This window comes from Trichinella spiralis (genome assembly GCF_000181795.1).
Source record: "Trichinella spiralis strain ISS 195 chromosome Unknown Scfld2511, whole genome shotgun sequence".
Taxonomy (NCBI): Eukaryota; Metazoa; Nematoda; class Enoplea; order Trichinellida; family Trichinellidae; genus Trichinella; species Trichinella spiralis.
The window spans coordinates 58,205-71,246 of record NW_003529450.1 but is presented as its reverse complement, the minus strand read 5'-3'; the positions used below and the strand labels follow the sequence as shown (position 1 = coordinate 71,246).

The window sequence follows — 13,042 nt, the reverse complement described above, 5'->3', positions numbered from 1 at the left end:
AGGATTCAATGTCAAAAATGTTTCATGTGCAGAAATTGGCAGTCTCTACTTCTGTTGAAACAGAGTAACTGATCGGCCAATTCCCTATGTATTCACATAGGCAGTATTTCAACATAACAGACCATTTATTCCACAATTACAAAATAGTTTGGATTGAAACTCTATAAAACATTATTTTTCATCAATATAAAAATGTAGCACTCAAAAAAAAATCAAAATGTTACAAACAAAGTTTTCGCCGATTTTCGCAAAAACAACCAAGTCTATAGCCCATGAAATTTTGCAATTTTCAAGAAAAATTTTTTTCTCCAAAAATTACGGCAGTTAATTAACAGCGGTAGAGAATTATTTGTTAAATATTAAAAATTTAACCAAATTCCTCCTGATTTTCTATGCGTTGAAATGTACCAAAAAAATGAAACTTAAAGTAGGATTTTAATGGAGACGAAATAAAAAGGAATGAAAAACAAAAATTTAATAAATGTCCATACGGAATGAGTTCATTAATTTTTACAACAAGACTGTGAATGTTTTAGCCTAAAGAAAGGAATTTATTTTAATAAGTATTGTTCCTGATTTTAATTTATGTAACTGGAACTTTGAAAATTATAAATCTTTGTTCTTTGAATTTTTTGATTGATTTCAATTTAGAGATAAGAATTCTCCAAAATTTTCACATTTGAAAGCTGTTTTCATACAATGTGCGAGGCTTTTTATTCTATAAATTTCAAATGCTCAATCTGTCAGCTCTATCAAATTTCTCATAAAATCTTCGATGGTGGGTTATTGAAATTTCCATACTTTCAACTGGCACAGTGTTGATTGCATTGATTTTCCGAAAATGTAACTGTTCGTTGCTCTTTTCCAAGGAGAAGGAATTTCTCATTTTTTATCTTTTACATGGATTTTTCTAAATATTCAAATAAGTACTTAGAACAAGCCCATTAGTTTGTCATGAGTTGTTAATTTATTTTTTTCATTACCTTTTTAATTACCTTTCATGTCAACTAGATCAATAAATTTCCATTTTGCAATGCTGGAGTCAATCATTGTTAACAAAGCTAAACAATTTCAAATAATCGTACATTTAATACCAATGTAAAGCGTAATGAATAATGAAAATGATTATAAGCATTTTATTGCGTGAAATGTTTGCTTTTCAGGAAAGCAAAGTCATGCAAGGCCTCCGTTTTCATCGACCGGAATTAATCATCATGCAGCAACGTAATGTTGTTAACTTCGAGCAGTTGAATGTTGTAAAAAAGATAAAGTAGTAGAAAGCTGATAAATTCAACGCACTTCACCTCATAAATGCACTTGAAAATTATTCTCTAATATTAAATAAGAAATTTTCAAAATAAGGAAAACAGCTTTATTAAATAGTGATGATCAAATGAAAATTGAGTAATTATTGAGTAATTGAGTTATACGTTCAACAATTTCCAAGTAATACTGGAACATGCAACATACCTGCATAAATGTGCGTTTAAACAGTCAAAGAAGCAATGTTACACGTCACCAACTAAAGTTGACCAATTTAATGTACGTGTGTATCAGGACATTTTGAAAATCGTTACTAAATAAATGCAAAATGATAATTAGCGATTGTTGCCAGAGGACACATATACTTATTTACTTTAAATAAGTGTTCAGCATTATTAAAATATTTATTTTGAATTAAAATACGCTGAAAAAGCTTACAAAAAAACTCAGTATATACTTTGCCAATTTTCTAATGTGATTCTCAGGTAACGTTAAGCCTTTTAAATTGTAGTTCAGCATATAACATTTTATTTCATCGCACTGCATCGCAGGGGTGCTCAACGGTCGATCTGCTGAAGGCTCATTTTTCTCTAAACTAGGCATCATTTTCAGTGGGGATTCCAGAAACACACTGGTTCAATATCGAATATTACTTCGAGATCGAATGCTCATCACAATGGAAACGAATCCTTTTTGTGAATCCTGCAACAGACATTTCTCTACTTTTTATCAGTTCGAGGTCATAGCGTTAATTCTAAAAATGAACAACGTCAGCATTATTGTTTTTTCATATATACTTATTTCATTTATACTACATATCTACTCTGAAATTATAAATTGGCATTATTTTCCACAATTTTTATAGTATCCACTGCATTTGACATAAATGCAATAAAGCAAACTAAGTGGATGATAATACCTCCTAAACATTACTCTAGATGCACATGAATATTCATCGTGGAATTAAACCGTATGTTTGTGAAATATGCGGAAACGGATTCAGCAGTCATGACTCAATGCATGATCACATGAGAAGGCATAGCAACGCATCACCAATCGCTTGCCCGTTATGTGAAAATGCGTTTGCATGGGAATTCTCTTTAAAAAAACACCTGATATCACACGCAAAACGCAGACACATTGAGGCCAGCAGGGTATATTGGCATAATCTGTGTTGCTGTTTTAAATTTGTAGCATACAAAAATTTACTTATGGATTTAGGTTGATGAAATTTGTCTGAAACAAAGAACGCAACACAAAGAGAAAAAGAAAGCTGAGAAGAGACATCAGCGTGGAATGATTGATTTATTGGTGCTTGAACAATCTTTACCGGAAAACAGTGAAGGTAAATAATACCTTTTCATGTTTAGAATACAGTCACATTTATCCAACCGTATATTATGCACATCCAAAAGCATTATGTAATCATATGATGAATTCTCCCGTTGATGTATCTCGCTTCAAACTGCAGATTTGTATTTATTAATGCTGTAACATTTTGTTCTTCAAAGAATGACATTGGAAAAATCATCTTATATCAATAATAGTTTATAAGAAGAAGTTATGAACGCACTGTGCAGTACAAATTTGTGGCGTTTTTAGGGTCAGCAAGCCATCGCTGAAATATGAAACGCATCGTGAAGCTATAGTGTATAACTTGAATACCACTTTTACTGTAACGTGAGTTACATTTGAAATTAAAAGCATTGTGATTTAATTGACTATTCTGCAGATCTGCAAATGAAAATCACTATCCACTATTGCAGCATCAGCTGCAGACTGTTTTTCATGCCACAGGGGGATTCTGCAGTAAGCGTAAAGCTCACTTTTTTCAGCATGTTTAACTGTTTTTATGTATGTATTTCTGCAGAATTGCAAATGAAAATCAACATCCACTACTCACTCACTCTCTATAGAGTATATTATAACTCACTCTCTATAGAGTCTTACTATATGTATGCTTTTGACAGAATAGTTGATTTGAGTAATGCTCACCTACACTTTAGAATTAAAAACACGTATCTAGGAAATTGTAAAGATAAAGATGTCAGTTGTTTTATTTTTATAATGTAAAAATGTCTTCAACTAATAAGTTCATCACATGGTTGTATCACAATACAGCTCTCAAGATGCACTGCATGGACTGCATGCAATGTGGTGTACATTCAAATTTTAAATAATATTGCAATGCAGTGAGTGCAATGCAGGCAATGTTGAATAAATATTAATCATCATTGGAAAATTCAAAAAAAACAATTTTCAGATTGTCGACCAGAAACATACGACGTATAAAAAACAATAAAAAATTAATGGAGTTCAAAATTGCTTGTTGCACTCTTAATCAACTATATAATCTGCAGGAAGTTTTCAACAACATTGCGCAAATGTTGTCGCTTGTGACATCCCGACAAAGAATAAGGCAAGATGCCCAGCAAAGAAAATTCATCATCTAAGTAAAAATACAACGATGGCAAATGCTGCTGCAAATTATAATTCAAGAAACATGACCATATTAAAGCTATACTTTTTTTGTTTTTCCCGTATCACCAATGACCCGCTTTCCACAGAAGTTTCAGATGTTTCTTTTAACAGGCATCTTTCTGATTTATCACCGTCAACATCCGTCACGTCTTCACTTTCTGATCCATATTAAAAATTAATTGACATGGCCAACATTAGTGGAAACTTACATGCAAAATTAAATCCTTTATCCTGAAGCAATATTTTTCCATTTTCTACACCTTTCAATTTCTTTAAAAAGTAATTAATTACTCATACTAAATTACTTACCAAGCGTCGTATAAAACTAGGAAAATGGTGAGAAATTGTTACTGAATTGACGGAATTTAAAATTTTATTTTTATTATTGTGATGAGAAGTGATATTTTACATTATGAAAGTTATAACAAATTACATTACAAGATTATGTTAAAATACCTGAAAAGCGAATATGCTACGTCAGGGATGTGCGGTTTTGATTGGTTAGTTAGTACAAGCACGTGACGCTCATTTCCTCTCGATTCCTGTTCAGCCATATAAACTTTTAGTATTTTAGTTTCTACAGAATGATGAAAATTCAGGTGTTCATCAGCTTATTTAAGCGTGCATGCATACCAACCTCACATAAAGATACAGACATAATTGGATATTTCTTTCACAGAGAAAATACAGTGTTTTGAATAAGCATGAATTCTAATAAATATGATTAATTTAACATACTCTTCATACGTAATATGAAATAAATATAATTTCAGACTCAATATCTGTCTATGTATGTTACAGAATACGAGACATCCTTTTTTTCGCATTTCTAATCTACGCAATTATTATACTATTAATGATAGGAGTAGTGATAGAAAATATCAGGTAATCTGATTTGCGATATGTAGAATACACAAAAATTTATATATTATGCATATTTTCTTATTTGCATAGACAAACTTATCTTCTTACAAAGTGATGCACTGGTGTTGGCAATTTGCAAATCTTTTTCAGCAAGTAATCTTAACTTCGTTTCTGATTTGTTAACTTGCATGATCAGTACAACCGCTCATCTCAACCTTGTCCATAAACCATTTCCATTGATCACGTTTTGTTCAATAACAAAAAATTTCTAATAAATGAAAAAAAGAAAATTAATAATCAAATTTTATTTTCATCTGAAAATACGAATGCTACCTATAAATCCGGAATAAATCATATTCATGACAGTATTCATAGCATCGCTGAGAGTAAAAGGGATAGAATAAAAGAAACATGCAAATGAATAATAGATTATAAATCGAAAACTGGCGGCTTTTTAATTGAACGTCCTCGTGCAGACTGAATATCACTTGTTCTAGGCTCGACTGCTAGCTGAGCAGCGGACTCTGATAAATCATACTCACGACGATCAGAGGCAGTTGTCTGGGAAAACGATGTACTGGCTGAAGTTGCATCCTTTGTAAACCAAACGCCTTGTTCGAAATGTTTCTGTGAACGTCTTATGGGACGACCACCGGAAGTAAATTCTCGAACCTCATTCAACTGCAAACAAATAAACAACGAATAAAATAAAATAACAAGCATAATTAAAAAACAAAACTACCGAAGGTGCTTCTCTAATTAAAATGTAATGCACATAGTCCAATACGCGCTCCTAGAATACATAATAAAGAACTTGAAAGGCCATTTTTGAAACTTTGCAATTACCAATAAGCAGTGATTGACGATCATTTGATTGATGTGCAACTCATACAGAGTCGCCGAATCCATATGCAATTGGTCATTCGCATGACCAATAACAATTGCTTTCGTCTTCGGATCTATAATTTAAATTCAAATTAAAAATCAAATACTAAACTATAAGTAAACGAAACGAAACAAAACAAAATCAAATAGTCGAAAAATTTAATGCAGTACGTTTCATCGTATTCAACATTGTGTTCAATTGATGAATATCGCACTGACGAGCTCGTTCCCCAACAACAAATAACACTGGCTGTTCAACTTTCAGCAATCTCGGGTAGACAATCTGAAAAAAAATATTCAAAAAACCTTAACATACAAAAGTTGGGAACATCGTACTCCATCAGAGTCTTTGTCGCATTTGTTAGTGAATCCAAACAATACAGCACCCCATGCGGAGCTGCTTTCCAACAACTAGAACAAACAAGATCGCATGCTAAGATAACCAATAGCCACAACAACAGCTAGCTAAATTTACTTCAATCACCACTTCGCATGACAAATGCCAACCAACAAGTATCACTCTCTTGTCTTGAAGCTGCTTCGCAATCTACAAATTTAATGTTGAAAAAAAATAACCAAGTAATAAATAAAATAAAAGTCGACCGCATAAAATTTGGACTGCATGCTCGCCATATATTCATCGAGAAACTTTTTCGCAAATCGCTCCTCTTTCATAGACGGACATTTGATATCAATACATTTACAGTAGCCGGGCAACAGACATCTGAAAAATAAAAATTTCAATTGCAAAACTGTAACTAATAAAAACAAAATATTCACTCGAAAAAATATTTGCAGTTGTCGTAAGAATAGATGCTTTGTTCGCCAGCAAATTTCACCGTTGGCCAGAAAAGTACCATCAAAACGTCCATACGAAACGATTGTGGAATTTTATATGGAAAATTTACTTTGGTACGATTGATGGATTTGATGCCCATCAGTTGCGTCAAACAGGCGTCAATGCTGCTCGTATTATCTTTCGGTAAGACAACTTTTCTAACTAATTCAGATCGCTAAAAATTCCCATTCATCAGATAAAACAAACCAAAAAAAACACATCGATAACATACTTCATGTTTCATCGTCTTCAATATACACAAGTAACATATTAAATAAGGCTCTGGTAAAGATGTGAGAAACAAGCGATGAACTTTTCGCACATCCACTTTAAAGAGATACATGGAACACCAAAAATCTAACAATTCATGCGCAGACTTTTTCAATTTTTCAGAAACCAATAGATGTTCATTGTAAACCTCAAATAAAATGAGAAAATGTTCGCATCAATATACACAACAATAATAATAAAATAATAAACAACTATATAAATAATTAATCACGTTCGAAAGTATACGGTAAAATTTTAAATGAGTATTTAAAATAATTTTAAAATCAAATATTTAAATATGTAAAATATATACCATTTTGGTGGACAATTTGAACAACATAAATTTTTTGATCACGTCGCTAATGGACTGAACGTAACATGCTTCATTCTCACTGCTTTTCCTAAATTTCGCAATGAAGGAAGATTAAACATAGTGAATTCAAATATTTTGCACGTTTCTCCAAACACCCTGATCACATTAACTGGAAAATGATATTAACGTTGAAACATTTAAAACCACATAAATAAAAAAAAAGAAAGAAAAAACAACAATTCACCTAAGCACTAATTCCTCCCACACTGTACAAAGAGGCAAATCGTTGTAATTCTCTCCGGCACAAATACTTCTGATGTCTTTAGCTGATTTAGTCGCCCATCGCCAGGTATAATCCAAACCAATATCTTCAACTGTATTGTCAGGAACGCCAGTAAAGTAGCGGCCTTCAATCCGCTCAGTCGGCGAAATGTTCGGAGGCAAAGCCGCTGTTGGCCATGGCTGATAATGAAACAAACGCTGAATACGAGGCTCCGAATATGGAGGTCGCTTAGGAAGAGATTGGTAATAAATATGAGGAAATTCATCTGTATCTTTTTCTTCTGCTTGCGAATACAAAAAATACGCCCCACTGCGAGTTTTGCGAGAATTCTGTTGCAGCGCTTCATACAGAGTTATCAAATGCTCTGAATTTGGAGCACCAGTAGAAAGTTGTTGCGTCAATCGTGGGATTTCATTTGTATTCGAAGCTTCACCCATCGCTCTGCAAATAAAACAGTTTCATAATATATTACTATAACAAGAGGTGCATTATTTGTTTTTATTTCCGTTACTGGATAAATTTATTTTCTTGTTAAACAATGAGCATACTGTAGTCAATTACAGTATTACAAGTAATAAAGTTTAATTAAGCGCAAACTGAAAATTGCAAAGCGAATAAATACAAGGCCTTTATGATTTAAAACTAATAAATTAATTTTATTATTAAAATATGATTATTAAAAATAATATATATATTATTTTTAGCGTAACTACATGTGCACTAATGTTGAATACTTAAAAATCATTTATTAGGCAAAATAAAAAGTATTGTTTAGACAAAATAAGTAAAATTTTATTTTTTGTATATTGGGAAAACATTGTTTATATTATTATTAACAGTGATATTCTTTATTTACTATCAAAAGTTTTGAGTAAGCACTAAATTTTGAACTGTTACAAATATTTTATTATTATTATTATTATACCTCCATGTGATTTAATAGTACTGAAATTATGAAAATGAAATGATATTAAACTTTTAGTGTTGACTGTCTCTTCGCATCGAGTTGTAACAATGATGAATGTTTGTAAATTAGCCACTGAACAAAAACAACAAATTCCAGTGACGAACATTTTCCTGATAAAATCAGAAGTTGAACAAAAATGTTACAATAAGATAAGATGAGCAATATTTTTCATTTCCATGCAATGAATTAATTCTGAAAATTATAAATGTCTACTTTTCTATGTGTTGATTGTGACATAATATAAATTAAGAAAATTATAATCATTAAAATTATGATCAGTAATAAACAGATAGATACGGCAAAGTTTAAGTTTATTAATATGCTCAGGTTCAAATTTCACTCGCAAAATGAACCGCTGTAAATTAAATCACACACATATGGGTATTTAAAGGCTGCTCAACGAAAAAGTTTGTCATTCTGTGGGCTAGCTTTGCGCGGTACACTTGCACTACTGAACGAACAATGTGTTCTCGAAAAAAGAAGCAAGAAAAGCTCAAGCAAGTGGATCACATCATGAATAAGTTGAAACCTTATTGGGGTTGCAACATGCTAATGATAATGATGGAGTACTACATCTATGAATTTTTCGCACTGGATTTCTTGAAAACGATTCCAGAGCCACCAGCGTCGATTGGAATGGTTTCGACATCGCATTTTCAGCTAGTGATCAAGAAGTGCAAGTACAGTTTCAACGTTTACAGTAGAATTATCGGACCCTCCGGCAGTACGATTCAGGCCATCCAACGATTCAGTGGATGCCAGCTGAAAGTAAAGTCTACTGAAACTTGCGACTTGTATGTCAATATGGTTACAGTGGCCTGTGAAAACGTCGCTAAGTGGAGATTTGAAAAAGCTAAAGAGGCGATTTCGTATGTGCTACAAAACAAAAATGATCAAGTTTCTTCAAATCAGCGGGCTGAACAGATGGTAAGAAATCGTTGCCGTGAAATTCAAAGAGCAAAGAACGCCTATGGTCCTGGTATTTTCAATCCTAATGATAATGCTATGATAGAAGAAAATGAGGAAAATGGAAATGAAACACAATCAGCAGCTATTTTGGAAGATTTTTCCAATGAAACCGGCAACCACGATCAGTAATTGTTAACTTTAAACAGTAATTATTTTCAATATTAATTTATGTTGTAATATTTCTTTATTTTTAGCGAGCATCAATGAAGTGTGCGGCGACTGCTCATGAAACGCATTATCTGCTCATCCCATCAAGAATGATGACGAATCAACATAATTCGCATGAACACTCACATTTATTGTTTATCTTCATATAGCAACGGTTACAGAATATTTTATTATGATTATGATCATGATTATTATTATTATTATTATTTTGCTTAAAAATTCACAATTGTATGTTTATGTAGTTGACCGTTGTCTGATTTGAAAATTTGGATCATTTTATACAAATAATAAACTGCTCACTTATCACTTTGTTCATTGCATTTCAACTACAGCAAAACAACCAAAAAAACAACACGCTGAACAATGCGTCGCTGAAAGCTACGATATTTTTTTAAATTTATAAATAGAAACTTATTTGAATTCAAACTAAACAAGAATATCAAAAATTATAAAATTACTTTTCCAGTTACGCATTATTGTTGTATTGGAGCAAAAGATTGAACAAGCATGCAATTCTTATGATACATTTGCTGCAGCCTTCTACGTTTTGCTTCAACTAGGCATTCAGCGGTTTGTTGTTTAAGCTTGTTAAATTTACAACATACGTATATGAACGTAGATGCTTTTCTACAAAATTTACAACGACTGTAGTTTAAGGCAAATGCCGAACGTTTTTTTTTATTAAAAAGTAAAAGTAATTTACTACTGTATGCAAATTATTTGCATGTAATATTACTTTATATAATTTGCATTGAAAAATTTTTAAATATGCTCATTGGTGCTGTTAAACATTGAAGGGTTTACATATTATTGATCCATTTAATCACATGTTTGTCATCAAAAAAATGTTTCATTTTCGTAATTTTCGAAGTTCAAAGCTTGAATGAAAATGATTAAAAACATTAAAATACGCTTGATAAATGATAAGATTGTACAACTAGAAATTGCTTATCGCTTTCTCGCTTAAGTTTCCGAAAGCTATTAAAATTTTCAACAAGTTATTTTGGTGTTGCCGTTGTCTGCAGATTTTCACTTACATTGCTGATAAAAGCGTTTTATTCCATTCACCGTGTTCCAGATAAAAATTAAAACGAATGGCATCAATAATGCTTCTCAAACATCTCAAAAAAATATGAAAAGAATGACACTTAAAAGGTATGACGTATAAAATGCAGACCACAAATTTCATTTTCATATTATTCTTCCAGATATGCATGATACTGAATAAAGCAAAATAATTAATTCGAACATGAAATACCCAGTTTAAAATTTTCCTGTTCCACCGTCTTTGTTTCGCATCAAGTTCATCACTTCTTCAATAATCTTTGCTCTAACGTCGTTAACCGTAACTTCACTGCTGATACAGTAATCCAACAGATTGAGCAGTGTTACTATAATATCTGCCGATGGATCCACTTGACTCTATAATCAGTTAAAATTTTCTATTTTTTTTGAGTAAATCATGCCCGCATTAAAACTGTACTTCATTTTTCGCTCCTTCCCAACATATATCCCCGTTTTCCATCGTTGTTTCCGTAGCCAGTGGATTGAAGTTGTTTAATTCACCATCTAATGAATCAGTCAGTGGACTGCTTCGACGCGGTTCGTAAACAGCATCATGCGCGTCATCGTTTTCAGCTGCAGATTGAAAATTTATCAATTTGGTCAACATTTTTGAAAACTTACATTGCATCTGATCATCTTGATCCTAAAGCAATATTTTGCATTATTCAACATTTTTCAGTTTACTTTAAAAAATAACAAATTATTCATACTTCTTCTGTTGCGGTCTCCACAACTGGTGATTGAAGACAATCTAAACAATAAATATTCTGCATTTGCAGTTTCATTGCATTTTAAAACAGTACTGTTTTCTTGCACACTTTCCGCTGATGGTAAGCCCGATATCACGTAACAATTGTCTCCAACACGTCGGATAACCATTTTCAGAGATTCCCTCTCTAAACAAAAAAATTTACATAAATATCAATATTAAAAATACTTGCATACTTTCGGCTTCAGCACCAGCGAGCGAAACATCCTTCGGATCATCCGGAACAGCAGACTCGTTTGCCTTAAAGCTGGTGAAGCTTTTCTTTTGGTGGCTCATCCTTCTAAAATAAAACATGAATTAAATTGTTAGAAAAAAACTGACTTTTTCAACTACGAAGCCATATTAATGTTGCAATTTTCATATTCCTAACATGCATCCACGCCGAAATAATTACCCGCGCTTATAAAATTATCAATTTAATCATTTATTATTGGAAAACGAAATTCAAACCGGGAAGTCGATTCTTGGATTGGAAAGTGCGAAAGTGAAAATAGGAAAAGTATTTCATTGCATTCAAAATATTTGCATAAAACTGATTTGGAGCATCATTGTAAAAACATTTTTCTGGATAAATTATCTGTCAATACTTCAAAATAAAATAAACTGATTTACATTGATGACGAGCAGAGCAGGCAGAATTAATTTTCTCACCGAAAAGCGTAATGGAAGAGATAGTGACAGTATGCAAGACAATTCGGAGAAACGTCAAAAGCAAATGAAACGCAAAACATTTTAAAAAATATATAAATAAATTTATCTAGTTTATTTAACCTATTGCTAGACTGTAGTAAGTGTGTATGATGTGGATCTGCAGATTCGGTGCAAAGGTTGTTTCCGCATATGAGGTTCCACATCATAACACTAGTGATAACAATTCAACCAAACCGGGAGGCTAAATAACCGATACTAATGCTCACATGAAAAAAATAAAGACATTAGGGTAAACGGAAAGGGGGCGTTGCGAGCGGCAGGCTTGCTTACGGCAGCACCGATTCCGCGATTGCAGACTGATCAACCGGTCCGGAGATGTCTGGAAGTGGAGAACTTCCGCTTTCATGCTAGCGCATGCGTGAAAATAACGGAAAATTTGAGCAAATACGTAATGCATGAAGCTACTATAGTCGCAGCGCTTTTCCGATAATATTGTTTTATACAAATGATGCGCCGTATAGTCCATCCATTTCTGGCAACGTTATATGCAAAAAAACACCGATGATTTTAACTGTTATACACTATATATATGGTGTTATAAATAAATACGGGATAATTATTTAACATGCAAAATCGGTAAACGGTGCGTGATATTATTCATCGCAGCTTTCAGGCAATTGCGTAGGATTATAACGCATCGGAAGGGTGTATGAATAGAAGAGGCAAGTATCGGTGGAAATTCGAATTTCTCGGTTCTTCCGGAACGCAAATACCACGAATGATGAAGGCCAACTGTATTACCATTTATTCCACACACTAATAACATCATTAACATGACGAACTTCATAACAATCTCATCTCGTCAAAGTTAAGCGAACTAACACACGGCAAATGCTTCACTAGAAGCGCGTACCAACACCCAGGCGCAACACACGACTGAATTTAAATTTTAAAACGACATGGATTCAAGGAAAGGATTTGCAAGTACAATTCAGGAGGTTTACCGTATGCATAAAAACAGAAAACGGTGATCAAGCATGATGGTTTATATGAAAAAAAGAGCTTATAATGTTTTTCCTCTGTTATTCGTGTAATGATGCCTTTCAGTCTTGATTTAATTCAAACATTCTTACCATTTTTTAAAGTTGATAATAGACTGTATTTTTATCTGTGATATTTTTTCATTTATCTCTTTTTATTAGTCATAGTTTATTAGTTTGCTAAATAATTCCGCCAATTTTCGTTTTTTTTTAAAG

General features: G+C 32.6%; 4 protein-coding genes across 4 annotated transcripts; 2 read left to right on the top strand and 2 right to left on the bottom strand.

The window, feature by feature from the left end:
* Positions 1-1,121: 1,121 nt before the first annotated feature.
* Tsp_12029 (conserved hypothetical protein) lies at positions 1,122-1,962 on the top strand. The gene is made up of 3 exons (XM_003368423.1): positions 1,122-1,270; positions 1,425-1,572; positions 1,876-1,962. Exons 1-3 carry the CDS (start codon positions 1,122-1,124, stop codon positions 1,960-1,962), a joined length of 384 nt encoding a protein of 127 aa, XP_003368471.1.
* A 239-nt stretch (positions 1,963-2,201) lies between these two features.
* Tsp_12028 (zinc finger protein) lies at positions 2,202-3,716 on the top strand. Its single transcript, XM_003368422.1, has 5 exons — positions 2,202-2,417; positions 2,485-2,608; positions 2,996-3,072; positions 3,385-3,455; positions 3,527-3,716. Exons 1-5 carry the CDS (start codon positions 2,202-2,204, stop codon positions 3,714-3,716), a joined length of 678 nt encoding a protein of 225 aa, XP_003368470.1.
* Positions 3,717-4,813: 1,097 nt separating this feature from the next.
* On the bottom strand, positions 4,814-8,813 carry Tsp_12027 (hypothetical protein). Its single transcript, XM_003368421.1, has 14 exons — positions 8,694-8,813; positions 8,174-8,236; positions 7,911-7,930; positions 7,159-7,638; positions 6,915-7,002; positions 6,274-6,506; positions 6,070-6,217; positions 5,969-6,040; positions 5,800-5,904; positions 5,665-5,776; positions 5,455-5,567; positions 5,351-5,401; positions 5,053-5,289; positions 4,814-4,876 (listed from the first exon to the last, which is right to left on the bottom strand). The coding sequence occupies exons 1-14, from the start codon at positions 8,811-8,813 to the stop codon at positions 4,814-4,816; spliced, it is 1,905 nt and encodes a 634-aa protein (XP_003368469.1).
* A 1,751-nt stretch (positions 8,814-10,564) lies between these two features.
* On the bottom strand, positions 10,565-11,411 carry Tsp_12026 (hypothetical protein). The gene is made up of 4 exons (XM_003368420.1): positions 11,312-11,411; positions 11,077-11,262; positions 10,785-10,939; positions 10,565-10,723 (listed from the first exon to the last, which is right to left on the bottom strand). Exons 1-4 carry the CDS (start codon positions 11,409-11,411, stop codon positions 10,565-10,567), a joined length of 600 nt encoding a protein of 199 aa, XP_003368468.1.
* Positions 11,412-13,042: the final 1,631 nt, after the last annotated feature.

What these genes read in the sequence shown, in the direction of transcription:
- Tsp_12026 (XM_003368420.1), bottom strand. Translation starts at nt 11,411, where the DNA reads ATGAGCCACCAAAAGAAAAGCTTCACCAGCTTTAAGGCAAACGAGTCT. An exon ending in CGCTGGTGCTGAAGCCGAAA is followed by an intron (nt 11,263 to 11,311) that starts GTATGCAAGTAT and finishes TTTTTTGTTTAG; the next exon opens with AGAGGGAATCTCTGAAAATG. An exon ending in GGGAAGGAGCGAAAAATGAA is followed by an intron (nt 10,724 to 10,784) that starts GTACAGTTTTAA and finishes AACTGATTATAG; the next exon opens with AGTCAAGTGGATCCATCGGC.
- Tsp_12028 (XM_003368422.1), top strand. Translation starts at nt 2,202, where the DNA reads ATGCACATGAATATTCATCGTGGAATTAAACCGTATGTTTGTGAAATA. An exon ending in GACACATTGAGGCCAGCAGG is followed by an intron (nt 2,418 to 2,484) that starts GTATATTGGCAT and finishes TTATGGATTTAG; the next exon opens with GTTGATGAAATTTGTCTGAA. An exon ending in TGCCACAGGGGGATTCTGCA is followed by an intron (nt 3,073 to 3,384) that starts GTAAGCGTAAAG and finishes ATCACAATACAG; the next exon opens with CTCTCAAGATGCACTGCATG.
- Tsp_12029 (XM_003368423.1), top strand. Translation starts at nt 1,122, where the DNA reads ATGATTATAAGCATTTTATTGCGTGAAATGTTTGCTTTTCAGGAAAGC. An exon ending in AATGTTGTAAAAAAGATAAA is followed by an intron (nt 1,271 to 1,424) that starts GTAGTAGAAAGC and finishes TGAGTAATTGAG; the next exon opens with TTATACGTTCAACAATTTCC. An exon ending in ATCAGGACATTTTGAAAATC is followed by an intron (nt 1,573 to 1,875) that starts GTTACTAAATAA and finishes CATCATTTTCAG; the next exon opens with TGGGGATTCCAGAAACACAC.
- Tsp_12027 (XM_003368421.1), bottom strand. Translation starts at nt 8,813, where the DNA reads ATGTCGAAACCATTCCAATCGACGCTGGTGGCTCTGGAATCGTTTTCA. An exon ending in TCGTCAATCACTGCTTATTG is followed by an intron (nt 5,402 to 5,454) that starts GTAATTGCAAAG and finishes TATGTATTCTAG; the next exon opens with GAGCGCGTATTGGACTATGT. An exon ending in GTTCAATTAAAAAGCCGCCA is followed by an intron (nt 4,877 to 5,052) that starts GTTTTCGATTTA and finishes TTCATTTATTAG; the next exon opens with AAATTTTTTGTTATTGAACA.